This window comes from Vigna unguiculata, chromosome 4, assembly GCF_004118075.2.
Source record: "Vigna unguiculata cultivar IT97K-499-35 chromosome 4, ASM411807v1, whole genome shotgun sequence".
Lineage (NCBI taxonomy): Eukaryota > Viridiplantae > Streptophyta > Magnoliopsida > Fabales > Fabaceae > Vigna > Vigna unguiculata.
In genome coordinates, this window is record NC_040282.1 from 2,029,504 (window position 1) to 2,048,933 (window position 19,430).

General features: G+C 25.9%; 2 protein-coding genes across 2 annotated transcripts; one reads left to right on the forward strand and one right to left on the reverse strand.

Annotated features, from left to right (window-relative positions):
- The first annotated feature begins 730 nt into the window (after positions 1-730).
- LOC114182424 (pentatricopeptide repeat-containing protein At5g66520-like) lies at positions 731-2,709 on the forward strand. Its single transcript, XM_028069293.1, has one exon. It carries the CDS (start codon positions 744-746, stop codon positions 2,463-2,465), a length of 1,722 nt encoding a protein of 573 aa, XP_027925094.1. The 5' UTR covers positions 731-743; the 3' UTR covers positions 2,466-2,709.
- Positions 2,710-3,154: 445 nt separating this feature from the next.
- Positions 3,155-4,682, reverse strand: LOC114181517. The gene is made up of 2 exons (XM_028067989.1): positions 4,398-4,682; positions 3,155-3,699 (listed from the first exon to the last, which is right to left on the reverse strand). The coding sequence occupies exons 1-2, from the start codon at positions 4,555-4,557 to the stop codon at positions 3,419-3,421; spliced, it is 441 nt and encodes a 146-aa protein (XP_027923790.1). The 5' UTR covers positions 4,558-4,682; the 3' UTR covers positions 3,155-3,418.
- Positions 4,683-19,430: the final 14,748 nt, after the last annotated feature.

The window sequence follows — 19,430 nt, forward strand, 5'->3', positions numbered from 1 at the left end:
CCTATATCATTATGTTTTTCTTCCACTTTCTTTTGTTTATCATCTAATTTGAATATTACACCAAAGATTATTAAACGCAGTAGTCACGAGTGCATGTATTATATATAGTTCCTATATTCTAAAACCTGGTTTTTGTATTTTCAACATGTTTCCGGAAATGTTTAGTTATTTTACATAAGGGCGTGAGTAGAAAATTGAGACTTCAATTTAAGAAAATAACCACGGGCCAGTAACCAACTAATCTTTTCTGACCTATGTTACCCGGATATGGAAACGGGTACGGATACGGACATGAAAATATGATTAAATTGAAAAAATATAAGACATAGAATACGACGTGTATATACATGTTAAGTTTGAAATTGTTAACTAACACATTGTTAACTAATACAAAAATGAATCTAATATATCTATCTAATATCCAATATACAAGAAGTAGTGATAATATAAGATTTGTTCCTTATTTTAATCGTCAAAATCATGTAAAAAAAAGAAATATGTATTAGACACAAGATACGCCATTTATGTAAAATGTCGAAGCATCATAGTTTCTGACACGTTAAAAAATTTAACAAGAAAAAATTCATTAAAGTTTGAGTTTAATTCTTTTTTTTATAAAAAATGTAAATGCAACAGTTAACAAATAATTATCATAGATATAATATTTTAAAGAATCATAATATAATAAATTTATTATATTTGTGATTGGAGTGAAGTTGGATATACACTATCTAACCTTAAAAATGAATGATACCAAAAGGCAAATGTTTATTCAACTGGTTCAATTTTGTTTATCCATCATTACTGCTGTGAGTTTTACCTTTTTCTTTTGGTGGATGATGATGGTTACCCTTCCTGAGTTTCAAACTGTGGAGTCCCTAAGCTTAATCCTCAAGAACACACTCTCTAGATTGATTGAACAATGCAAGAACCTGAGAGAGCTCAAAAAAATTCATACCCAGATTCTAAAGTCCCCAACTTTACACCCTGGTGACCAATATTATCTAATTACCCGTCTCCTATATTTTTGCTCCTTTTCCAATTATGGTTCTTTCAGGTATGCCACCAATGTCTTTCACATGATCCAGAACCCTGATCTTCGTGTCTACAACATCATGATCAGAGCATATACAAGCATGGAGGGAGGTGATGACACTCATTATTGCAAGGCTTTGATGCAGTATAAACAAATATTTTCAAAAGAGATTGTGCCCAATTGTCTCACTTTCCCATTCCTTTTAAAGGGTTGCACTAGGTGGCAGGATGGTGCTACTGGCAAAGTTATTCATGCCCAAGTGATCAAGTTTGGATTTTTGAAGGATGTTTTTGTTGGCAATTCTTTGATCGGCTTGTACATGGCTTGTGGGTTGTTGAACAATGCCAGCAACATGTTTGATGAAATGTTGGTTACAGATGTTGTCACTTGGAACTCAATGGTTATTGGGTGTTTGAGAAATGGAGAACTCGACATGGCAATGGACTTGTTTAGGAAGATGAAGGTGAGGAATATCATAACTTGGAATTCCATTATTACAGGGTTGGCTCAGGGAGGGAGGCCAAAGGAGTCACTTGAGCTTTTCCATGAAATGCAGCTTTTGGGTGATGATATGGTTAAACCTGATAAGATCACAATAGCTAGTGTCCTTTCAGCTTGTTCTCAACTTGGTGCCATAGACCATGGGAAATGGGTGCATGGTTATCTGAAAAGAAACGGCATAGAGTATGATGTGGTAATTGGAACAGCACTTGTCAATATGTTTGGCAAATGTGGGGATGTGCAGAAAGCGTTTGAAATCTTCAAAGAGATGCCTGAGAAGGATACTTCAGCATGGACAGTGATGATATCGGTGTTTGCTATGCATGGATTAGGTTGGAAGGCTTTTGATTGCTTTTTAGAGATGGAAAGAGCTGGAGTAAAGCCAAACCATGTGACATTTGTTGGATTATTGTCAGCTTGTGCTCATTCTGGTTTGGTAGAACAAGGTCGCTGGTGCTTTGAGGCAATGAAACGTGTTTACTCAATTGAACCACAAGTTTATCACTATGCTTGCATGGTTGATATTCTTAGTCGAGCCAGGCTGTTTGAAGAGTCGGGGATTCTCATAAGAAGCATGCCGATGAAGCCGGATGTTTATGTCTGGGGTGCATTACTCGGAGGTTGTCAGATGCATGGGAATGTAGAATTAGGAGAAAAGGTAGCTCTTCATTTGATAGACTTGGAACCCCATAATCATGCTTTCTATGTTAACTTGTGTGATATATATGCCAAAGCTGGCAGATTTGGTGCTGCCAAAAGAATAAGGAATTTTATGAAAGAAAGAGACATAGAAAAGAAAATCCCAGGTTGTAGCATGATTGAAATCAATGGAGAAGTTCAAGAATTCTCAGCTGGAGGATCATCTGAACCTCCCATGAAAGAACTAGTATTGATCTTAAATAGATTAAGTAGTGAGATGAAGATATGAACACATTGAATTATGAGCATAAGCATATGCTTACATGGCAAAATCTGCACATTGCTTTGTTAAACAATAGTGCTCAATTGTAGCTCCGTAGCCTGTGATGAAATCTTTCGTTCATTTCAACAAAGTGCTTTGGAACAGTTGCAAGGGACATACAAGGAAAACACTAGTTGCTTTCAGTTTATATTTTTAGATTTAAAACTTCTGAAGACAAATTGACGCGTTACAGACACTAAATTATTCTAAAGAATGTTTGGCATCTCGTGAATGGAATCTTCACCGCATGTTTAATAAACAATGTAGTTTCCCTTGTAAACATCTGGTGATGGAATTGAAATACATGCAACGCAATGCCATTTGTTGGCTGAAAATGACTAACCATAATATGAAAACAATATTGATATTTAAGATGAAAAAATAATCTCCAACACAATATCTCATAAACCTTCTCCAACTATCAAGTTCTGTGATGTGGAAGATACAGAATACTGGGGCACATGTAAAAAGGCATACATAGTATCTTAAAGGGTATGGAATACGGGGACACGCGTAAAGAAGCATATATTGTAGGACCATAAACATAGTAGGAGTTTTCATTTCAAGTTTGGAGTTTTACTTTACTAATTTACATTATATATTACGTGCATTGCATACTACCGAAGTGAAACATTGAATATGATCAGAGAACAACATTTAAGTACCTAGTAAGTTTTCTCCTATATAAACGTATGATGTAATTTAATTTCTCAGTTCAGATTGAGTACAAAATTCTAAAATTTCTAATCAGGACAAAAGACTAAGGTAAAAACCACTACATTCAAAGAATTAAAAGCAAACACCAAATGGCTTAACAGCAGCAGCCCAAAGGCATCTCCAGATGTCTGTTACACAACACAAACAAAGAATTTAAGGTTGATTTGAAATCTTGACTGCCGCTGTGCAGTTGCAGACTTATATTATCTCTTATTCTTTCCTTCATCAATTTTACTCCTTCCTTTAAAACCAAGATCAATATCTTCATTTTCAATTTTAGAGTCATCTATTTCCTCCTCCCAATCAGAATCACACTCCTCCTCTTCATCTTCCGACAGTGTCCGTCTCCCTAGAATTTCCTTCATCAACTCCTCGTCAGCTTCAATAGGCTTCCCCACTAAATACCTCTGCAGTATAGCTTCAAACACAGAAGGAATCGCCTCAGCATCACCCTCTTGAAGTTTTGCGACACGCCTCTTCAGCTCTTTAACCCAAATACACAAAATAAAATTCTGTTTAGCAAAGACTCAAAAGACCAAAATTTGAAACCAATTATTAAAATCCAAACTGGCTCTTTCAATCGGTTGGCATTTCCATTAAACCTTGTTTCATAACACCAAATGTTACAAACCATGCTATCTCACAAATTATTTTAACACACTTATATTAATAAACTTATGTCGTCCTCAAAACTTAGTAAAACTCCCATGAACTTCACATAATAATAAGAAAAAATATATAAACATTTACATTGTTAAATAATTAAAATTTGTTAACTTTTATGTAAACTACTTTCCCGTAACCCCTTTAGTTGGATAGTAGGAAGATGGAAGAAAATAAAAATTTGAACCAGAGAAAAGTGAAAGGAGATATTTTTTCATTTTATTTCTAGAAGTCAATTTGAATGTTTTTTCTTTCTCCTTCAACTTTCTCTACAATCAAATAGAAGAAAATTTACTGTCATCCGTGCTTTCTTTTTGGTCTTCAAACAAAACATAAGCTATATAATCATATTTAATACTGATTTTTTTATTAATTCGTATTATAAATTCACAACACAAATAAATTAACATCTAATAACAAAGAATAAGATTGATGGGCGTGAGTGTTCACAGAAGCATTATATCAAACACGTCCAAGGCACCCAAGTAATTAAGAAGAAAGTGCAAAGATGGGTGTTACCTTCGTTGCTAATGTCTTCAACGAGGGAGTGGGTTTTGTCAGGAGCATTGGAGCGAGAAGAGAAGGAGGTGGGAGCGGTAAGAGAGAATAGTGAAGCAGTGGGAGAAAGACGAAGACGGCGCGCGTGGAAGGACAGGCTTCTGAGAAAGATCGCATTCATGGCTTTGTCAGTGTTCCAAAGAGGTTTCTCCTACGTTGCCAATTCAAGCAAAATCCACCACAACACAACCTTGATGGTAAATGGTACCAAATCCAAGGAAGTTGCTTCTACGTTGAAATTAATAAAATTCAAGAACCATTTAGCAATTTATCAATTTTAATAAAGGTAGGTTTTTTTTCCTAATATTTGAAATATTTGAGAAGTTTATCGGATGTTATTTTTTAATTTCTTGTTTTATCAATTCTATTTTATTTAAATTAAAAGGTGATTATGTGTTAGTGAGTTGGGTATTTAAATTAAAATGAAGACTGGACGCTGAATTGAGGAGAAAATAAATGGAGAGATTAAACCCTTCAATTGAGAGAAAAACATATTAAGACTTTATTAAATTACTTAAAAAGAATTAATCCTTGTATTAGCTCCAAAACAAATAATATGTAAATTGGTTCGAAGCTTTTTCTTATAATTGCAGTCCTTACCAATATAAAAAAGATTAAAATATTTTCTTTCACTGCACCACGTTACTTCTACTATTGTCATTGTCGTGGTTATTATTGCACCTCTGTTTGAGTTTATTAAAAAAAAAAAAAAAACCTTCCTTTTTTAAACCTATTTAAGATCCCGTAAAAATATTTTTTTTAACTTGTGGTAAAAATTAAAATTATTCTCCATCGTTTCGATCAATACATTTTTATTTTAATATTATTTAAAAAAAATACATAAAACATCAAATAAATTTAATAAAATTTAATTAAAAAATTAAATTTACATATTTTTAAGATTGGAAAAAATAAATTTAACTAAAATTAAAAAAAAAATACTAATTATTAATTTTCAAGCAACAAAATATATTTAATCCAAAAATTTAACTATCTTATTTCATGTGTGAGTTAACTGGCATTTATATGAACCAAATCAAGAAAAATGCCATGTAAATCTTTCGCAAGTTAACTTTTGGGATTCTATCACTATCCATAAATTAAATGTTATAAACTCATTTAATTAATAATTCCTCAATTTTCAAGTAATAATAATTATATATTTAATACATATATAATTGAAAAAATCGGTTATTTTAAAATGTAAAACATACATATACATATAAAAAGGAACATTTTTTTGTTAATTTACATTTTTTTTAAAAAGAGAGAGAGTGTGTTATTTAATGTTTGTATAAATAATACAATAAATAAATAAATAATTTAAATAATTTTATATTAAAATTAAACTTATCATTCTTAACAATATTTATAATAAGAAAGTATTTAATGTGCTAATTTATGTTTTTTTTAATTAAATTTATGCTTTTAGTAGTATAATGTATATATTTATAATATGAAGATTAGTGAAAATATTTATAGAAACGTTTATGCATTCGTTTCTCTTATAAAGTTTACATTAATAAATTCAGTGCATATAATATTATATTTAATAAATATAATAAAGTATACTATATAATGTTTATATAATTATTAATAAAAACAAATATATCCATCACTACAAATTTGTTTTGAAATTTGTAAAAAATTGTTACCAATTTTTTTATAAAATATTTTGTATAAAACACTTTTCGCAAAATTTTGTAGGAAATACTTGTAAATTTTATAATTTTATAAAAAATATTACCCACGAAGGAATTATTGTCAATTAAAATTCTTAGAAAAAATGGTAATTTTTTTTTTTGCAAAATTCGTTAATAAATTTAAAAGAAAAATTTTAATATGAGAATTTTTAGTAGTATATTAAATATTTATATTTAATATGTAATTATAACATGAACGTATTTAATTATGATTTATAACTTTTACATATTAATGTGCGCATTTATTAGAAGTTTGTATATATTTACTCTTTGATGGACATATTTATTAAAAATATGTACTTATCCGGATTTTAAGAATGATAAATTTAATTTACACATTAAAGCATTTATGTATTTATTTAATGTTATATAAATATTAAATAGTTAATAGATGATATACAGACCAATTTGATATTTAGTTTGAAAAAGAGAATATTCATATTTATTTAATGTTATATAAATATTAAATAGTTAATAGATGATATACAGACCAATTTGATATTTAGTTTGAAAAAGAGAATATTCAGGTCAAGAAAGAAAGATGAGAATATGAGTAATAAGTAGTTAGATTCATCCCTAAGTTATCCGGACAAGATTAAATTTGCATAAAATTTTATAGGACGAATTAAACCATACATTCTAAATTTCATATTGATTTTTAATAATTAATATTAAATATTCATTAATAATTTACCTGCACTTTCGATTTTTATTATATGGATCATTATTTTTTATACTTAATTAAAAAGATAAAAATTACATTAACATTCTTAGGATCAAATAAAAAGGACTTATCCTTCAATATTATATTAAGCTCTACTTTAATTGTTTTTTTTTTTCTTGTTTATGTGTGAAGATCTATCTTAACCGGTCAAAAGCATAAAATAATTTTATAATAAAATTCATTTATAAAATATTTTGATACTTTATTGTTTTGATTGGGATTTGATATTTTAATGAGTATAATACATTCAAAGGGTTCTTTGAGAATTTTAAGGGAAATTTTAATATAATAATTGATTATTGTTTTACAACAACCATTTTTCAGCAAGTGTATTAGTATGTATAGTACGTAGTAACATCAATAAGTGTCGTATCCATAGGAATTTAAGCAAGTATATTGGTAGTTTGATTTTTGGGTTTTATGTTTGGTGGAGAGTGCAAGCAAATAAAAATAGTAGTAATTAGATAGATTGAGTGGAGTAGGGCCTATGAATTGATTTCATCTCATCTTCTACTACACTACTATCATCTTGTTTACTTACTATGCAAATCATTCAATGTCCTCAGAGTACTCTTTCTATGTAGATCTAGGTTCATCCCTATACACTAGAACCTAAGGACTTCAAACCCAGTGTGATTCCTCAACTATTGGTAGAATGAGTCATTGCTTTGATGTGCAAGACTCTCTCCTCTGGCGTCCACTCTGGTATGTCATAGAGCATCCAGTACATGTATGATGATTTGATTGGACCACAATTTGAGACCGGTTTCCCAACTCAAAATCCAAACCAATTAAATGGATGAGTGATCAAGTCATCATTAAGCATCTATGATGCACTGATACTTCAACTTGGATCGTATACATGTGTCTAACACGTATCTGTGTCCAATAATTTAAGATACTTTATCAATACTTATCAATGAAGTATCTAATTTATAAATTCATAGTACACTATAAGAAACTCTCTTAATTATGACACATCTTAGTGGCAAAAAATAATAAGTCATTATATAGTGACCAATTTAGGTGCCAATTTAAAAACTAAAAATTATTCGCAACTAAAATAGTTCCAAAAATTATAACTGATATCTAAATTGATAATCAAAATAGTTTTTTATGAATTAGTTTCTAAGTTAGTCACTAACATTAGCTACCAAAGTTTTGGCTTGGTCTCTAATTAGAAAATTAGCTTCTAACATATTTTTGGTTGTTAAAATTTGTCATTATTTAAGAGTTTTCTTATAGTAGTACTTTTATAATGACAATAATTTATATTTTTTATGTTGACAACTTTAGTACATATAATTTTAATTTGGATTCACACAATAACAAAGAAAGTCTTGTGCAGTAAAGCATGAATGTATTCAACCAAGAATGGAGAAATCATATTGGGTCTAAACTCTCTAGGTTCTAGACTATAAAAATGAGTTTAGATCTACACTAAAAAGCACTTCCAGAGCAATGAATCGTGATAAATATTAAGTAAGAGAAAGGGGAAATAAAAAATGTTTAAGGAAGGGAGAAGAAATTGAACCTCACCATGAATTTTTATTATTTTCTTCACATCAAATTCTAAACTGCATGATTGAAATTCAATTCTTTTATAAAAACATTGTTTTATTGCAAACTAGATAATGGTAAATCTTGACTAATCTTTATGGATATGACACTTGATTTATACTTCAATACACCAGTGCACCATTGTACTTGCTAAAATTGATTGTTAAGAAATTATCACTAATACTTTTTCCAAATCTCTTTACAGATAAATTGACTCTTTATATTTGGGATCAAACTTTCTTATTGTGACTTTTGACCACAAGAACTTTCTTATAGTTGCTTCTTTCAAATACCTACATATTCTCAAAGGTTGACAAAGCATGTTCGATTCTAATGCTTGTAACCTTTTCTATTACAATTTCTTCATGAAATAATATTTCGATCAAATCAATATCTTCATGTTAAATATTGATAAAGATTACGAATGAATACACAACATTAATGTTTGTTTATCAATCAAAATAACTTTTTATACATTTAAATTTTATGTTTGGACTTTGGGATGTCGACATAGTTAAAATGTCAAAGTTTATAATAATTTTTAATATGTTATTTAGAATTCTATGTTTAAAAGATGACTTCTTAATAAAAAAATATTAATGAAATTATAAATATGGTATCTCCTCGTATATAAAAATTTATCAAGTTCTACTTTGGGTAGAAACCTCATGTTAATTTTTTGTAATTTACTTAATACCAACACGATCTTATTTATTGAAGAAAGAATCCTCACATTAGTATAACAAAAAAGTTGAAATCAATAAATTTGCAAGTCGTGTATTGATAGGCAATTTCTTTTTTATTCTCCTTTTTTCTAATTCATAACAACACAAATCATGTATATGAAGTCTCTTTATGTTGTTTATGGTTTTTTTTTTAGTTAATAACAACACAAAACATGTATATGGAGAAAGGGCAACGATATAATTTGAAGTATATCTGTTTTATCATTTGCATAAAAAAAAAGTTAGAGTGAAAAGCTTAAGGTTGCTATGTGATGTTTTAATTAAATATTTACATATTATCATAATAATTTTGTAAAATGGTTTGCTAGATGAGACAAAATCCCTAACATATGAATAATAACATTTACCCTTTTTAAAAATATGACACTAAAAGTATAAAAAGTTTTTCAAGAAGATATCATTCTTTCGAATAATTAACATAAGGGTTGAAATCAATTGCATTCATTAACTCATGTCTTTTTGATAGATTTTATTCTCATTTTCTCAATTTATATTGACAGAGGAAGAGAATCTGAAATTAAATTTCATGTAAATCATATTATTTAGAGTCATGATAAGAAAAAAAAAACTCTAATGTGCATGTAATTATGATATGCACTTAATTAGAAAAAATAATCCATTATCAATATAGATGTTACACAAACTTAATTATATATATTATATATATATATATATATATATATATATATATATATATATATATATATATATATATATATATATATATATATATAGTGTAGCTATATATTGTCTTAGCCTTATGAAAGTTATCTCATAAAAAATCACAATTTAGGATGAGAAAAAATATACAATAAAAAATTGAAATTGTTGTGGGTGGCAACAATTGTTCCGTGGCGAAGGTCGGGAGGGCGGAGTCACAATCGAATCATAGTGCTTGGGCTCATATACTCTTAAGTAAACAAAGTTGTGCCCTAACTAATAACTATAGCTTTTGACCAAGTGGTAAGCGTTCAATCCAACAATTGGTATCAGAACCAAAGTCATGAGTTCGATTGGCGGAGGTCGGGTGGACCGAGTCACAATCGAACCATGGCGCTTGGGCTCGTATGTTCTTAAGTAGAAAGAGTTGCGCTCTAAGTAATAGCTATAGTTTTTGGCCAAGTGGTAAGCGCTCGATCCAACATAAATAATTAAATGACAAACACAAAAATAAAGTATTGGTGTTTTGTAAACAAAGAAATGCATCTTTTAAGGTTGGGGAAGTGAATGACACAACTTTTAGAGAGTATAAAGATGGTGATTTCCATGCAAAGTTGTTGATGATGAAGAATAAATAAAATGATATGTTATATTAAAATATACAACATGTAATAGCAAATAATTCTGATGCATTTCTGATAAAATAAATTCAAAGACCTGGTATAATTTATCACAAGAAACTCTTTGAATACTTTCTATTCATCTGTGAAATTTCAATCTCAATCAAATCAAGGAAGTACCAAATAACTTTAGAAAAATGATTTCTATCTTAATTATTTGATACTTCATTGAATGATTAAGACAAATCTTCAAATATATTTAAGAAAAAGTGGAATTGTTAAACCTAGCAAAGAAATATGTGAAAGATATTCTCGGGGGGTTGGATTTCAATTCCCTTATCAATGTAAAACTACCTTAGATAAATATAGTCTACATAAACCTATCCTATATAAACTTGTTCTATATAGACCTATGTCACGCCATGTAATCTTTAGTTTGCATTAGGTTAAAGAGAGGATTGATTTGTCATGTAGTTTTATGAGTTTTCTTTTAAATCTTTATTGTTTTACACAATTATTTATGTGTTAAATATGATTAACTATTAATCAAGTTTTGAGTGAATTTAGAGACCAATTCAGGTTAATTAACCAATTTAGAGACCAATTTCTTTGATAGTCAAGACTTTTGTAACTAATGTTAGTGATCAATTTAGATATCAATTCACAAATCAATTATAACTTTTATTCACAATAGAAGTTATTTTAAATACTAATAAATCGGTACATATGATAACTAATTATTTTTTGTCATTAAAATTAGTTATTATTTATGAATTTTCTTATACGGTATATTTATGTGTTAATTAAATTGAGAATATAATTGAAATAATTTGTTATTTTAAAATATAAAAAATACATATTAAAAAGAAAAAATATTCGTTAAACAATTTAAATTAAAAAAAAAACAGAGAGAATAGTATTTCATGTTTATATAAATAATATAATAAATATATACATAAATTAAATATTTTTTATTTTAAGATTAAAAATATTTATAATAAGAAAGAATTTAATGTATTTATTTAAGTTTTTTAAATTTATGCATTTATTTGTATCATGTATGTATTTATAATATGAAGATATTTAGTGAATATATTTATTGAAACGTGAATGCATCCGTTTTTTTTTTATAATCTTTTAATTAATAAATTTAGTGCATAATATATTAATTATATTTTATATTTAATAAATATAATAAATGATACTATTTAATGTTTCTATAAATACAAATAAAATAAATACATTCATTAAATATTTATATTAATATGTATTTATAATATGAAAAGTATTTAATTATGTATTTATATTTTTTACATATTAATGTGTGCATTTATTAGAAGTTTGTGTGTATTTATTCTTTGATTAACATATTTATTAAAAACATGTATTTATGTGGGTTTTAAGAATGATAAATTTAAGGGTTAAATATGTTTTTGGTCTTTCACTTTAAATTAAAAATTAGAATTAGTTCTTTTCCAAAAATTTGTCACAATTTAGTCTCATAAATTTATTTGATGTTTTATACACGTTTTTCAATTAACATTGAAGCGAAAATCTGTCAAACAGTGTAAACAACTCAAATGTTATTATATATAAAACGCATGTAAAACACTAAATAAAGTTGACAAAATTTGGTTAAAATGACTAAATTCACGAATTTTTAAATTTTGTGGACTTAATTGGACCAAAGTTTTCAAGATAGACTAATTTTATTTTTTACTGAAAGTTAAGGGAATAAAAACATATTTAACCTTAATTTTTTTTAATGTTATAGAATTTTTTTTCATTGCATATGTGACTTACTTGTCCAAAACAAGAATTTACACTATGTAAAATAATGTTAAATAGTTATAAAATATTTTAAAAATTATATATTTATTATTTACTATAAGTAAAGAAAAAAAGCATATTGTGCAAGAAAACAAAAATTAAGTAAAACAATTGATAAAATATAAACTTTTTATAACTGTACATGTGTGAATAAAGATAAATAATTTATAATTAATTACACTATATATAAAATTCACTAGAAATTTATCGATGACTAAATATATTCAATACATAAATAATTGTATGAAATAATAAAGATTTAAAAGAAAACTTATGCGAATTATATGACAAATTGACCTTTTTAACCTATGCAAAAAATTACGTGGCAAAGGTTTATGTAGTACAGGTTTATGTGGGATAGGTTTATGTAGAACAGGTTTATGTGGCACATGTTTACAATGATAAGTGAACTGACCTACACCTTCAACCTATATATATGTGTTTGTGGCTCAACAAAACATAACAATACACCCAAAGTAAGAGTTAAAAATTGTATAGATTTGTCTCCTAGGTTTATCAATTTTACCTTTTTTATTATGTCTGAAGATCTATCTTTGTCAGTCAATGAAGTATCAAATAATTAAGATAGAAATTATTTTTTCTAAAGTTATTTGGTACTTCCTTGATTTGATTGAGATTGAGATTTCATGAGTGAACAGAAAATATTCAAAGAGTTTATTGTGATAACAAATCATAATAAGACACCCAAAGTGAGAGTTAAGAATTGTATAGATTTGTCTCATAGGTTTATCAATTTTACCTTTTTTATTATGTTTGAAGATTTATCTTAGCCGGTCAATGAAGTATCAAATAATTAAGATAGAAATTATTTTTTTCTAAGTTATTTGGTACTTCTTGATTTGGTTGAGATTGAAATTTTATGAGTGAATAGAAAATATTCAAAAAAATTATTGTGATAAATATCAATATAACAGGTGAACTTTTTAATCCTTGAAGTTTTTTTAAAATGTATTGAATATTTTTACTAGTATATTATATATACTTTAATGTAACATGTCATTTTATTTCTTCTTCTTAAATATCTTTACTTGAAAATGATTATCTTTCCGTAAAACTAAATATTCTTCACTTCTTTAACTTTATGCTTAGAACACATGTCGTCGTTGATAAGCATCAATTCTTGATATATTTTTGTATTTATCATTCAATTATTTAAATTTTCCAATATTATATATTTTTTCTCATCCTAAGTTGTCATCTTTTTATGAGATAGCTTTGGAGAGGACTAAGGGATATAACAAATATGTTATATACCTTTAAAATTTTGTCTAACATCAATTTCTTATGTATCATTATTGTACTCATGATGGACCATTCTACCTAGTTAAGTGCCTATGATAATTGGATACACACAACAAAGAAAAAAGAATCATCATGACTCCTACAAAATATGATTTATCTGAAACTTAATTTCAGTTTCTCTTTCTTTATCACTATAACTTAAGAAAACGACAATAAAAGTTATCAAATATAGAACTTATTCTGCTTTATTATTTTCATATTTTCAAAGAGGAAAATAAATGTTACTAGTTTAGAAGTTATAGTCTCATGTTTCATCCAGCAAACCATCTTACAAAAATTATTAATGATTATATGTAAGCCTTTAATTAAAAGATCTTCACATAGCAACATTAAGTTTTTCACTCTAGTTTTCTTTTTACGCAAATGGCATTGAATTAATGAAAATAGGTAAATTAAAAAAATAAAAATAAAAGGTGTATTGGTAGGTAAGCACAATTTGAAAATTAAGAAATCATGTTTATGAAGTTGTTTGTGAAGTTGTATATTTCAAAACAAAACTTTTATTTTATTTTAAAATTGTGGTGTAAAATGTATAAACATTATATGGTTCACTGCATTATATATAGTTTGTTCTGCCTGTAGGAATATTGTTCACTCTGGTGTTTAACCAAAATTTGGATTGAAGGCTTCTCCCATTATTCATTATTCATTATTACATCTAACATACCAAACAAATTGCATAGTATTATTACACGAAATATTATATGCCAGTTATTATAAATTTGGTATTAATTAGGAGATGATGATGATGTTTGACGTTTTTATGCATAAAACAATTGATGGTTTGATGTTGAAAAATCTAAAAATTGTATTAGATATATCTCCAAATGATCCATTTGATGTTATATTTGGAAAAAAAATATCTAGGTCGGGTTAGAGGATTTCATTTGGAGCTTGTCCTACTCTTGTTTTCTAGCAATATCCCACAGCAAAATTAAGTGGAATCAAATTTGCTTCATCAAGTAGAACTTCATCAAATACAGATGAAAAGTTTGTAAAGATGAAAAGTGAACTTGCAATTGTCAATAATCAAATGAATCAAATACAAAAAGTGCTTGCCTACATTGCTTCTAGAGAAGATATTCCTGAACCTCTTATTACAATGGTTGTTGCTTTGGTACATCCGTCTAGTAATGAGGTATTATAATTTACTTAAGAAAATTAATTAATCTTACTGTGTTGATATTTAAAAATTATTCAATTACTTATATTCTTTATTGATTGAATGCACAAGATGTTCAAAGTGGTGCCCCATCTTCAAATGATGTAACATGGTCAAGTGGTGGAAGCAAAACAAATTAGGATTAGATTTAAATGTAGAATTGTATATTGTATTACGATTTCAGAATGACTTTTAATATTGTTTATTTTATGTTTGGATCTTTCAACTCATCGACATTTTAAAATTGTTCCATAATCAATGAAATTTCTTTTTTTTTCATTTTTATTTGTATATTAGCATATATATTTTTAGTTTTTTAATTTTTTCATAATTAAATTTGTCATTATTAAGGAAAATTTATGGAATTATGAAATAGGTGGATAATAATTATAATAAAATATTATTGAATTATGAAATTATAAATATAGTGATAATAATATATAATAAAATATTTTATCAAAAAATATTAATAATTTAAAATATTGACATTTATAAATATCGTAATATAATATGAATTATGACATTTTTAAGTGTCGTTATTTTCGTTGGATTTGTTTTCTAGTAAGTAATAACGTTGATTTTAATTGTCAACAATTACCTCTTGAAAATGTCACTCTAAATAATATATAAAGTGGCGTTCGTATTGGCATTTGACTTTAAAATGCCATATTATATTTTTGTAACGACAAGAATTTTGACGTTTTCTAAAAATGTCACGTGTGTAAATAATGACGTTTGAAAATGTCGTAATATAAAAAATAAATATCACAACTTACACAATTTTTTGTAATGATTTAAGGTATTGTGGTTTGATTTATACATTTATCTTGTTCTTTAGGTATTGTCCAACGGTAGATGACATTTAGTTGTTGAGATAGAAACTAAAGGCATGATTTTATCTCTCTAAATTTGCGTTATAGTTCGTTCAAGCTATTAAGTTTTATGGGTTGTTTTTTTTTTTTTTCATTTAAGAGGATTGATACCCTTTGTACCAAGTGTATAATATGATCTTTGAATGAGTGTTTTTGGTAGGTCCATAATGATACGATCAAGGCTCTAATAATACATTTACATGCTTATAGTCATATTTTCTAGAGATATGACCAAATAATAAAATATAAGTGATTGTAAACCTTATTTTGTAAATTAATTATATAAGGCTGAGTTAAACTTAAATTTTAATTTCTTAACATGGTATCAACTCATATTAATGTCTATTGTAACGAGATTTATTATACTTATTGTATCATTTACTATAAGTCTCTTACATTTGATGTCCTTCACATATAGAGGTGCATTAAAAATTTCACATCTTCTAGAAATATGATCAAATAACAATATATAGATTGATACTAACCTAACCTTACCGCATTAGTCCCACAAAGTTGAGATGCACTTAAATTTCACTTTCTTAATATGTTTTGTTAAGCTATGTAACAATTTTGGTCGGTAATATTTCCGTGATAAAATTCGTAGACCCTTTTATTGTAGTATAAATTGGAAAACAATGAAGGGGACAATATTTTAATAGGAAAAAATGTGATTCATTTTGCATCATGAATGATGTCTAAGTAAAAGAAATTTGATAAAAGGATGCTTTATGTCATCAAACATAAGTGTTTTCTATAACAAACTATACTAGGTACAAGAAAGTAAGTGAAGTTTTTTTGGAGAAGAATGATAATAAAAATATCACATTACGTGTTAATTTGATTCAAATTCATGTTTTTACACTGAATAAAAAGTCTAATTCAAAAATCAATTAATATTGATTTTATTAAGTTAACTAATTAAATTAAAAAGTGAAACTAACTTAATTGGTTTTGTCAAGTTTTTTTTATTGATAGGCTGATATAGACATAAAACTTCACTGGTTCAATATAGATACTAATTGAAAAACCAGAACACAATTAAAAATTTCTAACAACACGAAAAAAAGTGTACCAAAAATATGAGTGTGAACAATAACAAAAATACAAAATTAGATTGTTATAGATCATCATATTAAAATTCTCCTCAATCTTCTCAGGTTAAAATATATCTTCACACATAAAAAAATTCAAATAGTTAATTCTAGCATTAAAGTTTCATTTCTTCTAATTGTTTGGTTTGTCATAAAATTTATTTGTATCTTGAATATATTTTTCATCTTATCATAAATTTTATGCAATTATGTTCAAATGATGTATGCCAATTAAATATTTTTTATGTCTCACATTTATATATTTCTAATTTTTGTTAATATTTTTATTTATTGTATATTTTCCTTTCACATGAGAACGTTTAACACTCTCAAATTAAGTGTTCAATATCTTAAACCTTTAATTTATTTGGTAATATAAAAAAATTATCTTCTTTACCCTATTACTATTAATTTTTGTTTCATTTGAAGAACTATCTTTTGTTTCACTAAAACAATTTTCGATATTTGTCAACCATTGACTATGTTGATATTTGAAAAGTTTTCTTAGATCCCTAAAGTATTTTTTATTTTATCATACCATTAATTAAATATTTATTTTCCTTTGTGCAATTTCATTCCGGAGTCTTTCAAATTGTTTCTAAGACACACATTTGATAATTTTAATATTTTTATTTGTTGTTTATTTTTATAATGTAAAATACTATTTTGGTATGTTTTATATAATTATTTTTTATTTCTTAACTCATTATCATATTGTAATTTTGTCATTATAATTGTATAAATGATTTTTATTTACTATAGTATGAAATTTTAATGTAATTGCCATGAATTTCTTTTTGTTATAATTTAACATATATTGAAGTTCAAAAGATACAATATTTATGTTAAAAATTTATTATTCTTAGTTTAATATTTATTTTTTGCATTATTTTGATCAAGTTGTAACTTTTATTAGTGTATAAAAAAGAGATTCATTATAATTGTATAAATAATTTTTATTTACAGTGAAATAAAATTTTAATGTAATTTTCATGAATTTCTTTTTATCACCATCCAACATATATTGAACTTCAAAAGATACAATATCCATGTTAAAATTTTATTATTATTAGTTTATTATTTGTTCTTTGCTTTATTTTAATTAAGTAATGTATTATAACTTTCATTAGTGTATAAAAAAGATATTCATTAGAATTTAAAAAATTGAAGTAAACAAACATTTAAAATATATTTTAATTTGAATATTTGTTTTCCTTATATATATATATATATATATATATATATATATATATATATATATATATATATATATATATATATATATATATATATATACACACACACACACACACACATATATTATATTTAAATTTTATCAACTATAATTCATTAATGTTTTCAAATTTTACAGATGTTTTGGTTCTCATGAAATTTTATTTGGTATTTTAATTTGAAATGTATATAATTATAATATAAATTCTTTTTAAATATTTAATATCAAAGGAACAATCATTCTGTTAATATTGAATATTTGATAATATTATGTTTTCATTGTCGTGATTTTTTATTATTTTATAATAATTAATTAATTAATTAATTAATATTGAAACAGTAAAAATATGGATATGGGTATGGGTACGAGTATATACTTGGTACTCGATGGGAATGAGGATGAGACAAAAGTTTGATATCCATCATGTTTGGGTATGAGGATGAGAACAAGTTTTTTTCAATGAGAATAGATATGAAACATCGAAACTCGTCCCTGCCCCGCCCCGTTGTCATCCCTTTATCACTTACATTCCAATCTTTCTTAAGTATGATTATCAAACCTTCTATATATATATATATATATATATATATATATATATATATATATTAAGCATTTAATATTTTATATAACATTAAATAAATACATAAATGATTTCATGTGTAAGTTAAATTTATCATTCTCAAAATCCCGGATAAATACATATTTTTAATAAATATATTAATGAAAGAGTAAATACACACAAACTTCTAATAAATGCGCACATTAATGTGTAAAAATCATAAATACATAATTAAATAATTACATATTAAATATAAATATTTAATGAACATGTTTGTTTTTATTAATAATTATATAAACATTATATAGTATATTTTATTATATTTATTAAATATAATTCATATTATGCACTGAATTTATTATGTAAACTTTAAAGTAAACGAATACATAAACGTTTCTATAAATATTTTCAATAATCTTCATATTATAAATATATACATGATATTAATAAATGCATAAATTTAATTTAAAAAGAAAAGATAAATAAGCACATTGAATACTTTCTTATTATAAATATTCTTAAGAATGATAAGTTTAACTTTAATATTAAAGTATTTGATTTATGCATTTATTTATTGTATTATTTATATATAAAAATTAAATAATACTCCCTCTTTTTCAAATGTAAATTTATCAAAAAATTGTTTCTTTTTAAATGTATGTTTTACATTTTAAAATAATCTACATTTTCAATTATATATGTATTTATATTGTATAATTACTATTACTTAAAAATTGAGGAATTATTAAGTAAATAAGTTTAGAATACTTAATTCTTAGAATGGAGTCCCAAAGAGATAACTTGCACAAAAAAGATTTAATTTTTTTAATGATGTTTTAGATTTTTTTTTTCATTGCTTATTTGAGTTATTTGTCCAAAACAAGGATTTACACTATGTAATATAATGTTA